We start from the raw sequence: 16,854 nt of genomic DNA on the forward strand, positions 1-16,854 counted from the left end.
GTAAAAATATTTAGAGCAAAGCCTAAGGTTTTTGTATGAGAATAAAAGCAAACAATTGAAAATAAATATTTAAAATTTTTGTAGTATTATTTGTTATATAACTACAGGATACTAACAAAAAAGGACATCCCATCCCTGCCCATGGCAGGCAAATCGCATTCGTTACGTATTTTATGATATTTTTCCTTCGGCTAAGAGCTAGATGGAAACACCGCCGAACAGAAGAAATGATTTTATTTTGCTGACTGTCGTCGTAACTGAAATTGCCTAATGCCAACTGCGGATGCCACTGTCGAGAGCAGAAGACGGTAGCGGATGCCACAAGCCGGGTGGGGAAATTCGAAGGGGACCAAAGGAAATGGCTGGAAAGTTACGGATAGGAGAGGAAGCACCAAACTGGCTTTTTTTTCTGAACCTTGTAATAAAATCAAAACTACAATTTTTGAATAAATAAGAGGTTACACATAACACTCTAAGTGATTGATAGGGAATACATCTATGAATCCTTCACGATAAGTCTAGGACTCTCTATCTAAACCATCTAGGCCCTCAAGTTTATGGCCAAATGGATTTTTCTTTTATGTTTTATGAGACCAACATAATGTGGAACAAAAACACCAGCAAATAAGCTGGGAAATAATTCTGGTTTTCCAATTTCTTGAGCCAGTTTGCATAGCTCCTGGCTCTGGAGATGGGCAATTTTATGTCCTGAAAGAACACACACAACATTGACGCTTTTTTTGGCAGCGTAAATTCAATTTGTTTTGGGCATATCAAAATGTTTTTGGTTGGGCTTGGTTTCGGGTCTGGTTTTTTGGTATTTTGGGTTTTTGTTTAGGAACTGGGCTTACTGGGTTTGGGCTTGGGCTTGGGGTTTTTTGGGTGCTTTGGCTGCTGTTGTTGGTGCTGTTTTTGCCGGCATTGGTGTCCTAAACGGTCAAATTCAAATTGAATTTATTCGCTGCGAATTTCCGTTGCACACAAAGCCAAATATGCAGCCAACACGGACCGGCATCCATTTTGCATATACAATTCCAATAAAAAGGGGACAGGAAGTGCTTTCTGGCTGCGAGAATATTTTGGTTTGATTTTATTTGGATTGCTTTGACGGTTTCAAGCGGTGCACCCGACTGCCCGCTTGAATTAAATCATCATCATGGTCCTGTTCGAATGGGTGTATATTGTGAATTTATAATGCGCTTAATGTGAGGTATGATTCAATTTTCCGAGTCCACTTCGAAATATGTGGATAGTTTTTGAGGGCTATGCTCTAATTTAAAACGTTCTCACTAAAGCAAGACATTAAAAAGATCACTGAGTTTTTTAATTAGAAATAAGCCATCCTTCTAAGATACGCACTTGAATCCAATTCAGCCGACAAGTCATAAACACTTCATCCATCCGTCAGGGAAACATATCATATTTCTTGATTTCCTAGAACCCCTTCTCAGAATTTACAGGCTCGTGCCTTTATGGGCCATGAAAACAGACAAGAACATCTGCTACCCCGCTCTGCAGTTCTCGTAGAGCTGTAAAAACCTATTAGGAGTCTAAAAATTATTTACGATTTGCAGTCGCATAATTTACGAGTGTGTCGAACCGAACCAGAAATGAACTACCAAGCGTTTTATGGTCGGGCCCTCAAACTTAAACTACGTTCACAAAAAAACAGAAAACGACTCGACTAATTGAAATATATTTTTATACTTTTATGTGCCACAAGCACGTCTCGTCCTCCTGCCCCCAGCTCCTGCACTTTTTCGCCCCTCAAGGATCACGCGGCAAGGACAACGAGGGTTCGGGTAATGTGTCGCCAGAGGGTGACTAACGCCGAAGTCCTTTGCACTGCGGCTTGTTATTTTTTGTTACCTCACCATATGGCAGTGACTTTTACGATATAGTAGTACTACGGCTATGGCTCATCCTCGCCCAGGTTCCCCCACTGGAAAAATAAAACATCAAGCCCCATCTGCCACCCCTTCATTTCGCATAAAACTTGTCCTCGAACACTTTCCTTCTCGTCTAATTTATGCGTCTCGTCCTTGCCCAATTTGTAAGGAAGCGGGCACGGGTACGGAAGCTTCTCGAGTTTCTATAAGTTTGCACCGAAATGGCTTCATTAACAAACAGGAAAGTCTCAAAAAAGCGACCTGTTTGGGGTCAGGATTTGAGGATTAGAGATAGACAAGGGAAGTAGGTGTTGTAGTCTTTTTAGAACAGGAAATTTAAGCCAAAGATTTTGTGAATTTAACACTAAAACTAAGTTTTGTTTACTTGTTACCTCATCACTTATTTGTCGTGTAAATTATTCAGCCATCACTGGGTCAACTTATCCTCTCATATGAGTAAGGAGCTTATTTCATGATAAGTTGGCAAAGTGTTGGCCCTTCATTTATTTGCGAAGCCTTTTTTTGCCAATTTATAGGACTCGGTATTCTTCATTTTTGATGTCCCAAGTCCGGAGCTAGAGCCATTAATCAAATCTACGTCCATTTTATGAAACATTTTTAATTCAATTTCGCTCGACTTGGCCCATCCCGAATCGTGGAGCCGTGGGATGGGCTAATGGCCCTACAATACTGCGCCTGGAGGCGTGGCACTTAATCGAATTTACAATGTTGCTGGATCGGAGGAACTGGCGCGCTTTTGCTTACTTTCTGTCAATATTTGATTTGGCATTTCTCACATTTGCAGAGGCGCCGGCGGCAACAGCAATTAAAGTTCGCGCCGGCCATGGGGCGGGTTGGGTAGGTGCTGGGGCTACCGCCTTTTGACAGCTCCCGTGATGGATTCTCAATGGGCGGGCATTACGAGGACAAACAGCTCCTTGCTTTTATGCTACAGGTAAACTCAATTTTCACTTCAATTTCTCTCAATTTGTGCGGGAGAAGAACAACAAGAACGAGAATTTAATATTTAATTTCGTACAGTTTAAAATACTTTTGGGGACGCAGGTCCCTTGCAGCTTATTTGATTTGGTTACACATGAGACCACCCCCCAAAAAAGGACTCCCATAGCCAAAGCAGAGTTCTCAGCTAAAACTCAATTTATTTTGGTAATAAGACAGAATAATGAGGGTCATTTGACATAAATGATGTTGGCCAAAACGAGAGTCCTGGCCAGGCGGATGTGTTGGTGTGTCCTTTGGGTTATTTGTTTGCTTACATTGACAAATTTTTCTTGTTCAGGGGTACATGGATATGCAAAAAGGTCTAAAAAATAGATATACTTAAAATATTGACTTGGGATAAAAATGGATTATATTTGGTTAAATTGAAACGAATAATATACAGTCTCCCAGTTTTAAGGCTTTAAGAATTCGTTTTTCTAGGAATCTTTTTAGAAAATTGTGTGCCGGGGGGATTTTAAGAAAATTCCAAAAGTGCTTTCCAGCACTTAGCATCGATTTTTTAATACAACCTTCTCGCCGGTCCACTTAAAGTTCTTAAAGTTAACAATGTTTGCCCTCCAAATATAATCAGCTACTCGAGCAGATGTGCAGCCAAGCAAGCGACTCCCCCACCTCGTGGCGCCCCAATCAGCCAGCCAGTTTCCCAGCCCGCCTGCCACTCCTGCCACAAAAAGTTGAGACTGGGGTGAAGACATCCCCCAGCATTCTGGGCACTTCGTTGTAAAATATTACGCATACGCCACGCCCGCATTGCCACGCCCAGTCGTAGACAACGTCTATCATACAATTCGCCAATTTTCATTCAAATAAAATCAGCGAGCAGCGAACAGGACGACGAACAGGACGAAGGACGAGAGTGGCAGGAAGAAAAACGGGCGAAAATTTCAACATCAATGGAAAATGCGCAATAAAAAGCGTCTATAAAAATCGGCTATGCACACACGATATGCAATATGGATGCCCGTGGACTACGTGGACCATCATCGGGGTCTGTCTGTCTTTCCATCGAGAGTCCACCCATTCCTGTCAGTCCTCAACACACAAAAAAATCCACCATCTCTCGCAACAAAAAGGAGAACCAACCGTAAATGGTGCACTTCGTTTAATTTTTAATTCCGTTTGGCATTATCCTTGATTTATTTTATGGGAGGCATCGTCAACGTTGTATTCAACAATTATGATCCGAGGGGCTGACAAGGGGAGCGTGGGCGAACAAAATGGCGTGGCAGATGAGGCAAAAACCTGATCGGAAAAACACACGTGTGTAATGGGACGCCAACGCTTCAATCCATCCTCCAGGACATGCGTATCGTTAGCCATTTTATTTTCGTTTCTCATTTTTTTTTTTTTTTTGCATTTTTGGTTTCAGGCGTATTGGCGTTTGTATTTGCTTATAGCACATTTGTGGCCATGTCTGATTAACTGTAAATTCAATTTCGAATTCCCATTTCGAATCTCGGCCCAAACGAAGCAATTCGATTGTCGGCGCGTATCATTTTACATCGTAAATGCTAATAATTGTCACTTGAGCTTAAAGTATTTCGTAATTTGCGCTTTACCTTGCGATTAAACATGGTTTTAAAAAAAAACGTAGATATGTGATATTATAAAACCACAACCAATTGGTAGCCAAATGAAATGTAAGCCTTTAATTAACACAAATATTCATGTGCAGAGTTCAGGGGTAACCACGAGCTATTGCCACTGATGATGTTAATTAAATTAAACGGAAAATTAATTATAAAATGAAACGAAAGCAAACCCTTAAATTTCAGTGGCACAACATACTTAAAGCTCTCGAACAAAGTTGCTGGTTAAGAAAAATTCAAACACGCTCCGACTCAAGGGTTTCTCATCGTTACACCGGCAAACTTTCATAATTTCTTGAAGGAAAAACTTTCACTTGGTGGCCCAGGCAATTTACCGCCAATTTCCAAAATTCGATAAATTTTATGGCGCCACCTTAGCGGGCCACCGTCATCCACTGACTTCCGTGGCAGTGGGCCCCTTATCGATCCCAAGTGCCGCGGGGAATGCCAAGGTGAGCCTATAAAATTTCAGACCCGATAAGCGGGCTGGAAAACCCGGGTATGGGCGGGGGTAAATGAGAATTTTCTCGCGTCGCCCCAAGCTGCTTTGATGTCCTGCCGAGCAATAGATAAAACAGACAAAGGACGACAGCGCTTCATTTTGCGCGATATCAGAGCTCAGAGCCACCGCAAATTCACAGCCCCCGAGCCTGGGTTGCAAACAAAAAAAGCGGAAAAGCGGAAAATGAAGAGAATGTCTTTTGTGTGCGCAGTTGCATTTTAAAATTGTTCAATCATAATTAATGCAAGTTTGCAATTAAAAGCATTGCATTCAAATTATGTTGATGACGATGGCCGCCTGACGTGGTAAACGTGGTTGGGACGCCAGATAACCGGATGTGCTCGTAGTCCATGCAAACGATCCAACTGTGAACCAACCGCCCAGAGGAGACATTGCTGGCCAGTGGCGTGCACAAGGGGGGGAACTTTCAAGAGAGGTCCTTTATCAGAGAATCAAATAAAAATTGATTCTAATTGAAAGTTCTCATTTAATAGCAATATGAAGTACTTTTAAGAAATAACTTCTTTGACCGCCCGACGCCTCTGGTTTTGCTGCATTATTGGCCGTGTGGTCGGATGCTGCGCCTTTTGTTCGTCTCTACAACTACAACAGGACACTATAACAACAACAGGACACTACTACAACAACTGTATTGCATTTGCAGGAGCAATATGAGCCGACAGCATTTCCTTTTTATGATGGCCGCATTTTAATTGAAACTGTTTTTGCAAATTTATGAAGCGCATAACTTTAAATGGCACTAAAGTTAATTTCAATGCGGTTGCCTCAGACAAAAGGGACCAGCTCCTCCATCCTGCTTCTCCACATCCACACAAAGGAGATGGCTGAGAAAAGAGGGCGTGGCTGTGGTTTCACACACACACACACACCCACCAGGCACACAAAATTGTATGCAAAAGCTAGCAAAAGCTCAATGTTATGCAACACAGAAGGACTCGAAAGCATGAGGAGTGCGCTGAAGGACCTAATTTAACGTGAAAACTTTGCGGTTTCGAATCGGTGTCAGTGCAATCCAATCAGGGTTCAATAACCCAATCTCGGCCAGTCGAGGAGGCACTTAAATTGCGAAAATAAATGGCCTGTAAGTGTCAGTTGTTCGAAAATGAATTAAAGGACTTAACAACTGCAGTGTGACGGGGAAGCGACAAGCGCAATAATGAACAATATATAATGAGTGCCAACAACTATTATTGTGGCAAAAATTAATGAATTTAAATGCAATTTTTATCGATGTAAAATTCATAATTGCACGGCCATTGTCAATGCACTTATTGCCTTATTTCACAACATGTCCGACAGGACAGGGACATGGACACGGCCAGGAGCGAGAACAACAACAAATTTATCAACAAATTATTTATGAAGTGTTTACAATGTGCGGGGGTTTGTGTAATTGGACGGGTTTGCTTCCTGCAGGCCAGAGCCCGAACCCATCCGAGCCACCTTCCACTCAATTAGCAATCCCATTTAAGCTCACTGACCTAGAAGGGCGAAATGCAACTGACAGTTGATAAGCAACGTGAATATAATATCCTCCCCATGTCCACCTTATCACACTATTCAGCTCCCAGTATATACATATACCCCCCCAAGCACCAGTAACCACAACAAATTGGCCTAAATGATAGCGCTCGTTGGCGGGGAAGCAAAAATCAATTTGAAATATTGCAAATTTCAAATCCTCCATTAGCCGCAGAGGCACTTAGTCCGATCCACATAAATTTTTAGCCTATATCCCGTGCCATCCCCTCCATCTAATTAGCGTAATGAGTTTTGCGATTTGCGTATTTGTGGAGTTATACTTTTGTGTTCGAAAAACTGGGGGAAACTCCATGCAGAACTTATGTTCATGGTTAAAAATTTGAAATTTATGAGGCAGCGACAGGAAACTTTTTCAGGACCCAGATGGGGGCCAGGCTGGATGAAACTTTTGGGAACTTAATGGGAAAGTGTGTATTAAAGTGGTGCTGCCTTCGAGTAGTTCTAATGAATGCCCCCTTGAGCTGGGTTCACAATATGATTACGCAACTTCCAGCCCTCAAGTCGAGGCAAGTTTCGGGCCAATTATTTGAGGATGGCCAGCCGCATCGAAATTGGTCTGCTATTTAATGGCCACCGGGTGTGCGTCGACGGCTGTCCGAACTATTTTCCAATTATGCACAGCTTCCGCTGCTAGTCACACACCTTTGTCAAATGCCCCGCAGGCCAGAGTCCTTCCCGGCCCGCCCCGCATCAAAGTCAGTGGCTTTGCGGCCTGTCCAAAGTGTCAGCAGGATATCATAGTCCGGCTGCTTGAGTGCGACTCCACTGGGGGGGAGGATGTGTGGTCAGCAGGGCAGCTTCTAATACGTGTCGATAATATTGACGGGGTGTAATTTTGATTGCCACACCCACTAGCTTAATCAAGAGGTTCTGGGGGTACAGGTCGTGTGACTAATTGATGCCTAATGGGCTATCTGTTCACTGAGAATCTACATCTGCTGAAACTCTTGAGCTTTGGCCTGACATTTAAGATTACTGATAGCCTGGAGTAATCATTTTTGAACTAGGTTTTTGGTCAAATAATTCCCACTAAATAATAAACTCACCGAAACCTGCCAGCCAACTCCAACAGCTTAGTAACTTTTTTGCTTCGCCAGGGATTAGGGTGCGGTGTCTGGAAAACTCACACTCGGTGCAGTGTTTCTTGTGAATAAAATGCACAGACACCAAATTAATTTCCTGTGGTCGGCCCCACCGGACCACGCTGCGTATGTGTAATGTAATTCATGGGTCCCGCTCACCTAGGCTTGCCATAGCGAACAGCATAAAGCACAAGCTTAATTAAATTCATCCATTGTTGGATCTCGGAGATAGGGGAGTGCCCTTAGTCTGAGCTCAGCCGCAGTAAGCTGATTGGATGCTGTCTCGCCGAGACTGCAACGTGGCGTATACGCAATAAAAAAATATAAATAATTCTTGAATTAACTACACAAGGTAGCACATAGCACCAGTATTGTACCAGTATTTTATTAGCTGTGAAAGTTTGGCCCTCAGCATTATGCAATCTATGCCAGCAATTGACAAACTTATTAAAAGTTTTACTTCGTTTCCCTTATTTCCTTGTTGGCAATACATCAATACATCATCCGAAACATGGTTCATTTGCCTGGACTAGGAGAAAACTGCGAAAAGTCACAGAACATTAACTTGAACTATGACAAACTTTTGACTTTGACAAAGATGCCAGCAACCGAATATCTCCCTCATCCTGCTGGGCTTCATCCTGTTGAGAGCTGAGAGATGGGATGAGACCTTCCCCAATAGGATGGAGACTTTTCCAGCTAAAGTTTTTCAAAGCTATTTTTGACTGCGGTCAACTAAACACACACAAAGTGGATGGACCCAAAAGGGCAAAGGGATCGGGGTTGTCTGGAGTCAGAAAACCCCAAACAAAACTGTCGCCAAAGACGAACTTCATCTTGATGCGGTCGGATTCAATTAGATGTTGCCAGACCGAGACCGAAACCGAAAAGGAAACCTAGCCCAAGACCATGACCAAGACCAAGGCTCAATTCAAAATTTAAAGTTTTTCTTTGGTGGCCACAAAAGAAAAACATGCAGATACCCTGCCAAGTTGAAAGTTGGTTTAAAAGTGGCAATATTTTACTTACAAAATAGCTTACTATCTGTGTAGAGATCTGTGTTAAAATAAGTAATTTTTATTCCCTATATTTTAGTGTTTTTTTTAATCCTTATAACCCTCTTGAAGATTGCACCCATCACGCAGAAAATAAAAGTCAAGGCGGGTTTGATTAGAAGGCTAGTTGCTAGTCTGGAGGTGGGTCTTCAGGTTCCCGGGCATGGACATCGGTCAGTTTAGTGTAGGAAGAAGGAAACTACGCCCAAATTACATCCTTTGCATAGTGACGACGGCTACTGTGCACTTTGCATTTTGCACATTTGCATTTGCATGGTCGGTGCTGCCACAAACAGGCCCGAGGCAGCGTCATCGACATCGACATCGTCGTGGCGCATTATTAAAGATGCATGGCTTGAAATATTCAATCAACTTTGAGGGGGGCGGGGGCGGAGCTGCCACAGGGGCAGTGGCAACTGGCAGTGGTGGGGGCGGGGGCGCGACGGATATAGAGCCACAAAATTGGCAGCGTTATCGTCGGTGTGTTGATTTATGCAACATTGACGTTGACGCTGCAAAGTCACATTTGGCTGTTGGTCGAAAGCTGTTTGGGCCGGGCTCTAACTCCGGTCTTGGGGTCTGGTCAGGACTGGTTTGTCCTGGCATGAGCAAATATTTTGTGGCTATTGCTTTGCCTGCTCTCCTGTATTGTGTATACACATGTGTGTGTACGTCCTGGAGGCATTCAATTATCTATATATATAAAAGAACAACGTGTTTTATGTTACAACACTTATAAATCAAGAACGGAAGAACAGATTTGAGTGAAAATTGGTAGGGAGGTAGCTTAGAGCCAGGAGAAGGACATAGGATACTTTTTGCGTCGACAGCGTTCCTCATTGGCCCATACTTTTTTATTTAGGCAGACAGCTAAGAAGAAAATGTCAAATGTCAAAATGTCAGTTACAAACGAAGTCAAATTCATAGTCAGGCTCTCAAATTTAACAACGAACCAAAAAGATTGTGTTGCGCTTCCGGGAAAGTGAAATTGCCTCAACTTGAAGCACCACTAGAGCCTCTGCACTCTCTATTGATATTTGTAAGAAATCAATATTAAAACTATTTCTATTAAATAAATAATTAACAAGTGGATTGAAGTGAAGTGAAGTTTAATTAATAATGCCGCGACCAAGACGATCGAATCTTTCCCGACAAAGCCGTAATGCAAGAAGAATACAAAATACTGCATATGAAAGGACTGAAGAAGAACGAGAAATTGCACGTGAACAGAGCCGCAATAGTAAGGCTCGACTTCGTGCTTCTCAAATAGATTTTAATTTGCGACGAAAAATTTTAGCTGATTTGAATCGAGCTGCGTTTCGATACGATTGCAGCAATGATTACAGCTTGCATCCTAGCGTTTGCATTGGGCAAATGGACGTTGTTTGCGAGTATTGTGGTGCATTAAAGTTTTCCGGAGAAACGCCTGGATTATGCTGCGTTAATGATAAAGTGAAGTTGCCAGTAATTCCAAGATCTGCGGCTGCCGACGAAATAAACGCTTGCCTCAAATCGTCAAATCTATGGCGCTATGTGAAGAAACTGCAGCTGATAACAAACATGAGAGTTACATTGCTTAATGATACATCTGCTGAAGATTTCTCGGAGCAATTTCTGACTATCGGTAATGGTCAAGTACCTGTCGATGAATCGAGCGGATTAATATCATTTCCAAATAATTTTTGTAATTTTGTCTCATCAAAAGACGAACTTATCAACAATGTATTTCCAAATATTATTTCTAACTACAAAAATAATGAATGGTTGAGTGAGCGAGCAATTTTAGCGGCTAAGAATAAAGATGTAGATGACCTGAACTACATAATTCAAAATAAGATCATTGGAACAATGCATTCATTCAAATCTATTGACTGCGTCACAAATGAAGATGAAGCCACCAACTATCCAATTGAATTTTTAAACTCTTTGGACGTGCCTGGCTTACCACCGCACAATTTACGCCTAAAGGTTGGCTCCGTAGTAATCATGCTTCGAAACATAAACCAACCAAAACTGTGCAACGGTACGCGTTTGGTGGTTAGTAAATTGATGAACAATGTAATTTACGCTACGATAATGATAGGAAAATTCAAAGGTGAGGAAGTTCTAATTCCGAGGATCCCGATGATCCCAACCGATATGCCGTTTGAATTTAAAAGACTTCAATTTCCGATACGTCTTGCATTTGCCATGACAATCAACAAATCACAAGCCCAATCCTTAAAAGTTTGTGGTTTAAATCTAGAACATTCATGTTTTTCCCATGGTCAATTATACGTGGCATGTTCACGGGTCGGAAAACCATCTGCGTTGTATGTTTTTGCGCCTGATAATAAAAAAAAAAATGTCGTGTATCACAAGGTGCTTGAGTGAAGAGCAACCTATATACTAAAATACAGAAATAATAATGAATGATTAAGGAGGAGAAACAAAGAATATTGTATACCCACAAGTATTACAGAATTTAATTAATTTGAAAATTATTCTTTTTTGTTTGACTTATTTTTTATGCGTGCAACAACAATATGCCACAGCGAAACGTGGCAGGGTACTGCTAGTATTGTATGTATGTCGCTTGGGCGCCCAAGTCGAATGGCAATTTCAAGTCGCACGACATTTGCCCGGACTGGACCTGGTCCTCGACCAGCTCCTCGTCCTGGACCCAAAGACTGCCCGAATGTCACTCATCGACCAAGTGCGAGTGTGTGCGAGTTAATTTGTTATTCAAATTTGTGTGTTATATATTGTTATTACAATGAAAATTGTTGCTACTCCTGTTCGGACCTCAGACTGATGAGAGCGCTCTATTCCTGGCCGGGGGCCAAAGGGTACACAGTCCTTCGATGACGTGGCCAGGGTCAATAGTTTTCAGTGTCATTTCGGGGCATTCTCCCATCCAAAAGCCCTCTGTTCCTATGTGGAATAATTCATTATCCTATAGTGCTTTGGATAGAGAGTGGATAGGACTTTTTGCCTTTTCCGGACATATGTATATTTTATTTTCCTAAAAAATGGGTTTAAGAAACAATAATTTAAAATTTTAGTTTATACCCCCATATATATCATAGTATCTAATAAATTTTTGTTAATATTTATAAACATATTTTAAACCGAACTAGTACATGTTTTATCTAAATTATCACCCTCAACAATGATAACCTTTTATTTATGGTCCCTGATTTTAGCCACTTTTCTATGATTTATCAGCTCCATTAATTCTCCCTAAAACCTATTTTTGAATAATCTACTATTAATGCTAATCTCAATTCATTTTCCACGAATCTGTCGCACAATTAAATGCATTAATTAACTTTCCAGATAAGTGGAGTCGCGACTCCCTGTTGGAGTCCAATTCATTCACCTTGACACCGGGGTGGACACGAAAGGCCCCGGGCGGAAACCCTAGAAAAGTTTAAGAACCAACAACTATTAGGGATTAGGGCTTAACCGTCTGGCCAAGTGTCTGGCAGCGGTCTGATCTGATTCATCGGCCTGGGATATGGGGATATTGGGTTCGGTTTTTTGAGTTTTGGGGTCTGAGTCTGGCAGTTGTCTAGTCCGGCAAACCCCGAGGGCTATGCGACACCTAAGCGGATTACCTTGGTGACGTATTGCTCGATTGAGCCATATCAAGGAAAATTGAATAGAAAGAAAACGAAGCGGAGAATCATAATTATAGAGACGAACGGGTCGTGTCAATGAAATTTACACAACAAAAGGTGGCCGCGACATTTTCAGCTGTCAGCATTAATTAAAATGTTCCCATGCATCACCATCGGCGGGGGAGTTCTTACACCTTTTATTTTTTTTCGAATTCCCCCGATTTCCAAAGCGGAAATGTCTTTGGAGCACTGGAATCAAAACACAACCATAAGCCGACATGGCATAAAGATGTCAGAGGCCCAAAAGAGTTGAGCGACTAGAACTATTTTCCGGATCGCATGAAAATTTATTTTTGGTCGTTGGTCCTCCTCCTCCCCCTGATAAGTGTATTTGCCTCATTTGAATACATGATTCTGTAATTTATGCATAATTAGGATGGTGTCAGGCCAGAGGGTGATTAAAATAACACTTTTTTATCTGCTAATTACTTTAACACATACGATGGCATTCTAAGTTTAAAGCTGCATGCCGCCCAGGAGTTAAGCGACACTTTTTGTGGCAACTTTCGGTGTGAGTTTTTGCACGGGAAGTGGAGGTCACGTCAAGTGGCGAAAGGACAGGTTAAACGACGAATCGGGTCTTCTGTCAATAAATAATTGAAAATCCGGGCCGTCGGCGGAAATGTTGGCATTTGTTTTTTTTTGCTTCAAGTCAGTGTCTCGTTGCGGGGTAATTAAAAAAGTTTTTGCAATCGAAAAATAGAAGAAAAATGCCAATTGACAGTGGCGAATTCTTTTTTAGTCGCTAATTGTCATGCAGAGAAGTTGCGGTGGCCGGGGAGCACTTTTCTGGCCTGAACGTAATTAAAAAGCCGTCAAGCGAAGTTGGCGCACTTTGCGCCAAATGTCCAATTGATGCACAGACCCTGCTCGTTAAATACTGCTTTTTCGCCGCTCTGTCTCTGCAGCTTTCTAATTAAATAAGCCAGCATCACATTTGTCTTGAGTGTCCGACAATTTGGTGACTTATGACGACTGCAGAGCAAGACGCGACAAAACCGGACCCAAGACCGGAGCAGTCCGGACCCGGACAAAAGCATTGGGAGCAAGTTGGCCGGAAGATTTATGAGGTAGAAGCAATTAGAAAGTGGCATTAACCAGTGAGTGCAGAGCCCAGAGCCATTAATAAAAGCTACGGACTTGACTTCAGCAGGTCAGCGATAAAAATAGTTGACAAAAATTTAAAATATGATTCTGCTAATAACCTAGGATCGACTTTAATTTGAAGCTTTATTGCTATAACTTTTATTGGCTGTACAGCTTTCCAATACTTGAAATTTATCCATTCCATTAACAGAGGGTCTTGTCCCTAGCTTCCTCAAGCTTGGCAGCACTGTCGCTTGCCTCCATTATCTTCAAGACGCCGCTCAGAATCTCCACCTCTTCCTTGATGCCATCTATTTGCGTTTCAAACTCATTGCGATTAAACTTTCCGGACACGTCTATGGTAGAGGAATTAAAAACAATCCTTTGATATGATTAAGGACTCACCTCCTCGGCGACAAAGCGTTCGGTACAAGGTGCTGACGGCATCCATGGTGCGGTTCTTGTCCATGTAGTTGGTCGATATGGCTAACTTGCTTTTGGCCAGGATCTTCTCCCACTTCTGGCCCAGAACCCTGAACTCGTTGTAGGACCTCTCGAGCCTCGAGAGGTCGTTCTTGAGACCCAAAACGGTCAGTGCTGCTTCATTGGTGAGCTTCAGCATCCGCTTGGGCACATCCTCGACTTGTCCCAGCGTCTGCTGTTCCAGCTGAGTGCTCTCCACTTGGGCAAGCACTTCCATAGAAAATTTGTATTAATGGAGTTATGCTTAAAAACGAATAAATCTTACTTAGGGCATCGCAACGATCGATGCAGTCTTGCTGGCTTTCAAAAATTTGGGAGCTGTTCACCACCTCGTCGAGGACCTTCTCGTAGGGCTGGAACTCCTGGACGGTGGCCTTGAGAGCCTCTCGAAAGGCCTTCAACTCACCGATGGAGCCCGTGAAACTCTCAATGCCCTCACCCAGCTCCCTGTGGTAGATGGTCTCCTCGTTGGTGATCTTCTCGGCCGCCCGCTTCTTGTCCACGCAGTCCTTGATGAAGGAGTTCACCTCGATGAAACGCTTCCGCAGCCGCTCCTGCATCTTGTACATGTTTCGCACCCTGGTCGAGTTCACCTTAGCCTGTCTTTTGGCGTTGGCCAGCATCTCGGCCTGCAACTTGATCATGGCATCGTGTTCTCGGACATTGTTCACGAATATCAGCTCAATAGAGTCCCCGGCGGAGTCAGAGTTGGGAGGAATGCTGTCTTAAAAAAAAGGTATTCTTGTAAATTTATTTATTACTGGATGGATCGGAAGATCTATAATTACTAACACAAAGTATTTTTCCTGCTGCTTAGAGCAGAGGTAATCCCCAACCGCCTCTTCCGGCCTCACATCGAGGTTTCCCAGGACATCTATTTTCTTTGTGGGTCTGTGTCGCGGCATCTTGATAACTTTTTTAATTAAAAACTCTTAAAATAATGTAAGTCTTCAATGGTAAGTGTTGTAACTTTTTTTTTTTTGCGGAAGGATTATGTATTTTGTATGTATAGTTTTGTGTGTTTGCTGTGTGTATAGTGTTCCCTGTACACCGTTTAACAGTTTGAATGAACAAATAATAAAAACCTACTAGGAAACACAGTGGGGCTAGTGTTTTATCAAAAATGTATTAAAGATTATAGGAAGCATGATACATTTGTTAGTTCTTTAAATGCTATATCTTAAGCTAAGCATCCTGATCCTTAACTTGTTTCACTTTGCTTTTATTAGCCTCGACTTGCTTTAAGACTCCGCTCAGTATCTCAACCTCATTCTTTATGACATCCAACTGCATATCAAACTCATTCCGATTCGTCTTTCCAGGTATGTCTTAAATAATCAGGTTTTGAATTAATAATTATGAAACTAATTTAATGATTTTCAAGACCCACCTCGTCGCCGACACAGCATTCGGTACAAGTTATTAATCGCATCTAGGGTACGGTTCTTGTCCATGAAGCCATCGGATATGGCACACTTGCTCGTGGCCAGAATCTTTTCCCACTTGAGGCATTGTATCCTGGACTCGTTATACGATCGCTCCATTTTAGAAAGATCGTTTTTGAGACCCAAAACAGTCAGGGCTGCGTCGTTGGTGATCTGCACCATCCGCTTCCTCATCTCCTCGATTTCGGACAGCTTCTGTTGCTCCAGTTGGCTTATTTCCTTCTGAGCTAGCACTGTCATAGAAACTTGGTGAGCTGTTTTTAAAGAACATACGATATGAAGTTCTTACGTAGCGTATCACAGCGATCAATGCAATCCTTTGGGGAAACAAACATGTCAGACACCTTCACCACCTCGTCAAGGACCTTTTCGTAGGGCTCGAACTCCTCGACGGTGGACTTAAGGGCCTCTCGGAAGGCCCTTAGCTCATCGATCGAGCTCTTAAAGCTCTCAATGTCCTCGCCCAGCTCCTTGTGGTAGATGGTCTCCTCTGCCGCGATTTTCTCCGCCGTCCGCTTCTTGTCGCCGCAGTCCTTGATGAAGGAGTTGACCTCGATGAAGCGGCTCCTCAACTGCTCCTGGACCTTGTACATGTTCCGCACCCGAGAGGAGTTCAGTTTGGTCTGCCGCTTCGCGTTGTCCAGCATCTCGGCCTGCAACTTGAGCATACTTTCGTGTTCCCGGACATTGTTGACATAAATCAACTCGATTGACTCCCCGGCGGAATCAGCGTTAGGAGGTATTCTGCGAAGGATTAGAAGGATAAACAAATCCGAATTTCAGAATTCTAGTAATACTTACACAAAGTACTTATCCTGCTGCTTGGAGCACAAAAAGTCACCCACTGCTTCCTCGGGCCTGAGGTCCAAATTTCCCAGGACATCTACCTTCTTGGTGGGCTTGACACGCGGCATCTTGCGGTTGAATAAAAGTTTCGCCTTGAAAAAAATGGTTAGTGGTTGGCATTTTCGGTTTTTGTTTGGTTACTACGGTGGGAGGATGGGGTTTTCGTGTCCATGTGCTTTCTTGGTTCAATGTATTAAGGATTTCTTATAAAATTAATAAAGAACTACCTGAAACATGATTTTTATTTGGGGTATAAAAAATAACATTGGTTGCCACGACGATCATTAATCCCCTTGCCAATAGTTGTCAGGTCGGGAAGAATGTCCTCCCGTCGTTGTCATGATAGAGTTTTTTTTAACAAACAAGGGCTCCTTTCGGGCACATCCGAAGAGTATATACTCTTACTGTTTAAAGATGGCTTAAACTTTCTTCTTCTTGGCTTAAGCTTTCTTCAAAAAATATCGGATTTTTTTTTTCCAATCAAATTAGGTGAGCGGGCTAGGTGGGCGTCAATTCGCGATCGATTAATTTAAAAAAAACCTAGAATGTTTTTGTTTCTTATATTTATATGCAGATCGTGGTGCCTTGGATCGTAAATTGTATTCCTTTTGAAAACCTGAAATTGGGTT

At 42.5% G+C, this 16,854-nt stretch overlaps 2 protein-coding genes across 3 annotated transcripts; both read right to left on the reverse strand.

Moving 5' to 3' along the window:
* Window positions 1-13,581: 13,581 nt before the first annotated feature.
* Window positions 13,582-15,002, reverse strand: LOC108120584 (coiled-coil domain-containing protein 42 like-2-like). Of its 2 annotated transcripts, none has more exons than XM_017234314.3 (4): window positions 14,727-15,002; window positions 14,200-14,654; window positions 13,857-14,144; window positions 13,582-13,807 (listed from the first exon to the last, which is right to left on the reverse strand). In XM_017234314.3, the coding sequence occupies exons 1-4, from the start codon at window positions 14,837-14,839 to the stop codon at window positions 13,656-13,658; spliced, it is 1,008 nt and encodes a 335-aa protein (XP_017089803.2). In that variant the 5' UTR covers window positions 14,840-15,002; the 3' UTR covers window positions 13,582-13,655. The 2 variants fall into 2 exon arrangements, with proteins under 2 accessions (XP_017089803.2, XP_070133663.1); XM_070277562.1 differs by having other exon boundaries at window positions 14,200-14,658; window positions 14,727-14,995.
* A 117-nt stretch (window positions 15,003-15,119) lies between these two features.
* On the reverse strand, window positions 15,120-16,293 carry LOC108120572 (cilia- and flagella-associated protein 73). Its single transcript, XM_070277023.1, has 4 exons — window positions 16,181-16,293; window positions 15,669-16,123; window positions 15,325-15,612; window positions 15,120-15,262 (listed from the first exon to the last, which is right to left on the reverse strand). Exons 1-4 carry the CDS (start codon window positions 16,291-16,293, stop codon window positions 15,120-15,122), a joined length of 999 nt encoding a protein of 332 aa, XP_070133124.1.
* Window positions 16,294-16,854: the final 561 nt, after the last annotated feature.

This window comes from Drosophila bipectinata, chromosome 2L (genome assembly GCF_030179905.1).
Source record: "Drosophila bipectinata strain 14024-0381.07 chromosome 2L, DbipHiC1v2, whole genome shotgun sequence".
Lineage (NCBI taxonomy): Eukaryota > Metazoa > Arthropoda > Insecta > Diptera > Drosophilidae > Drosophila > Drosophila bipectinata.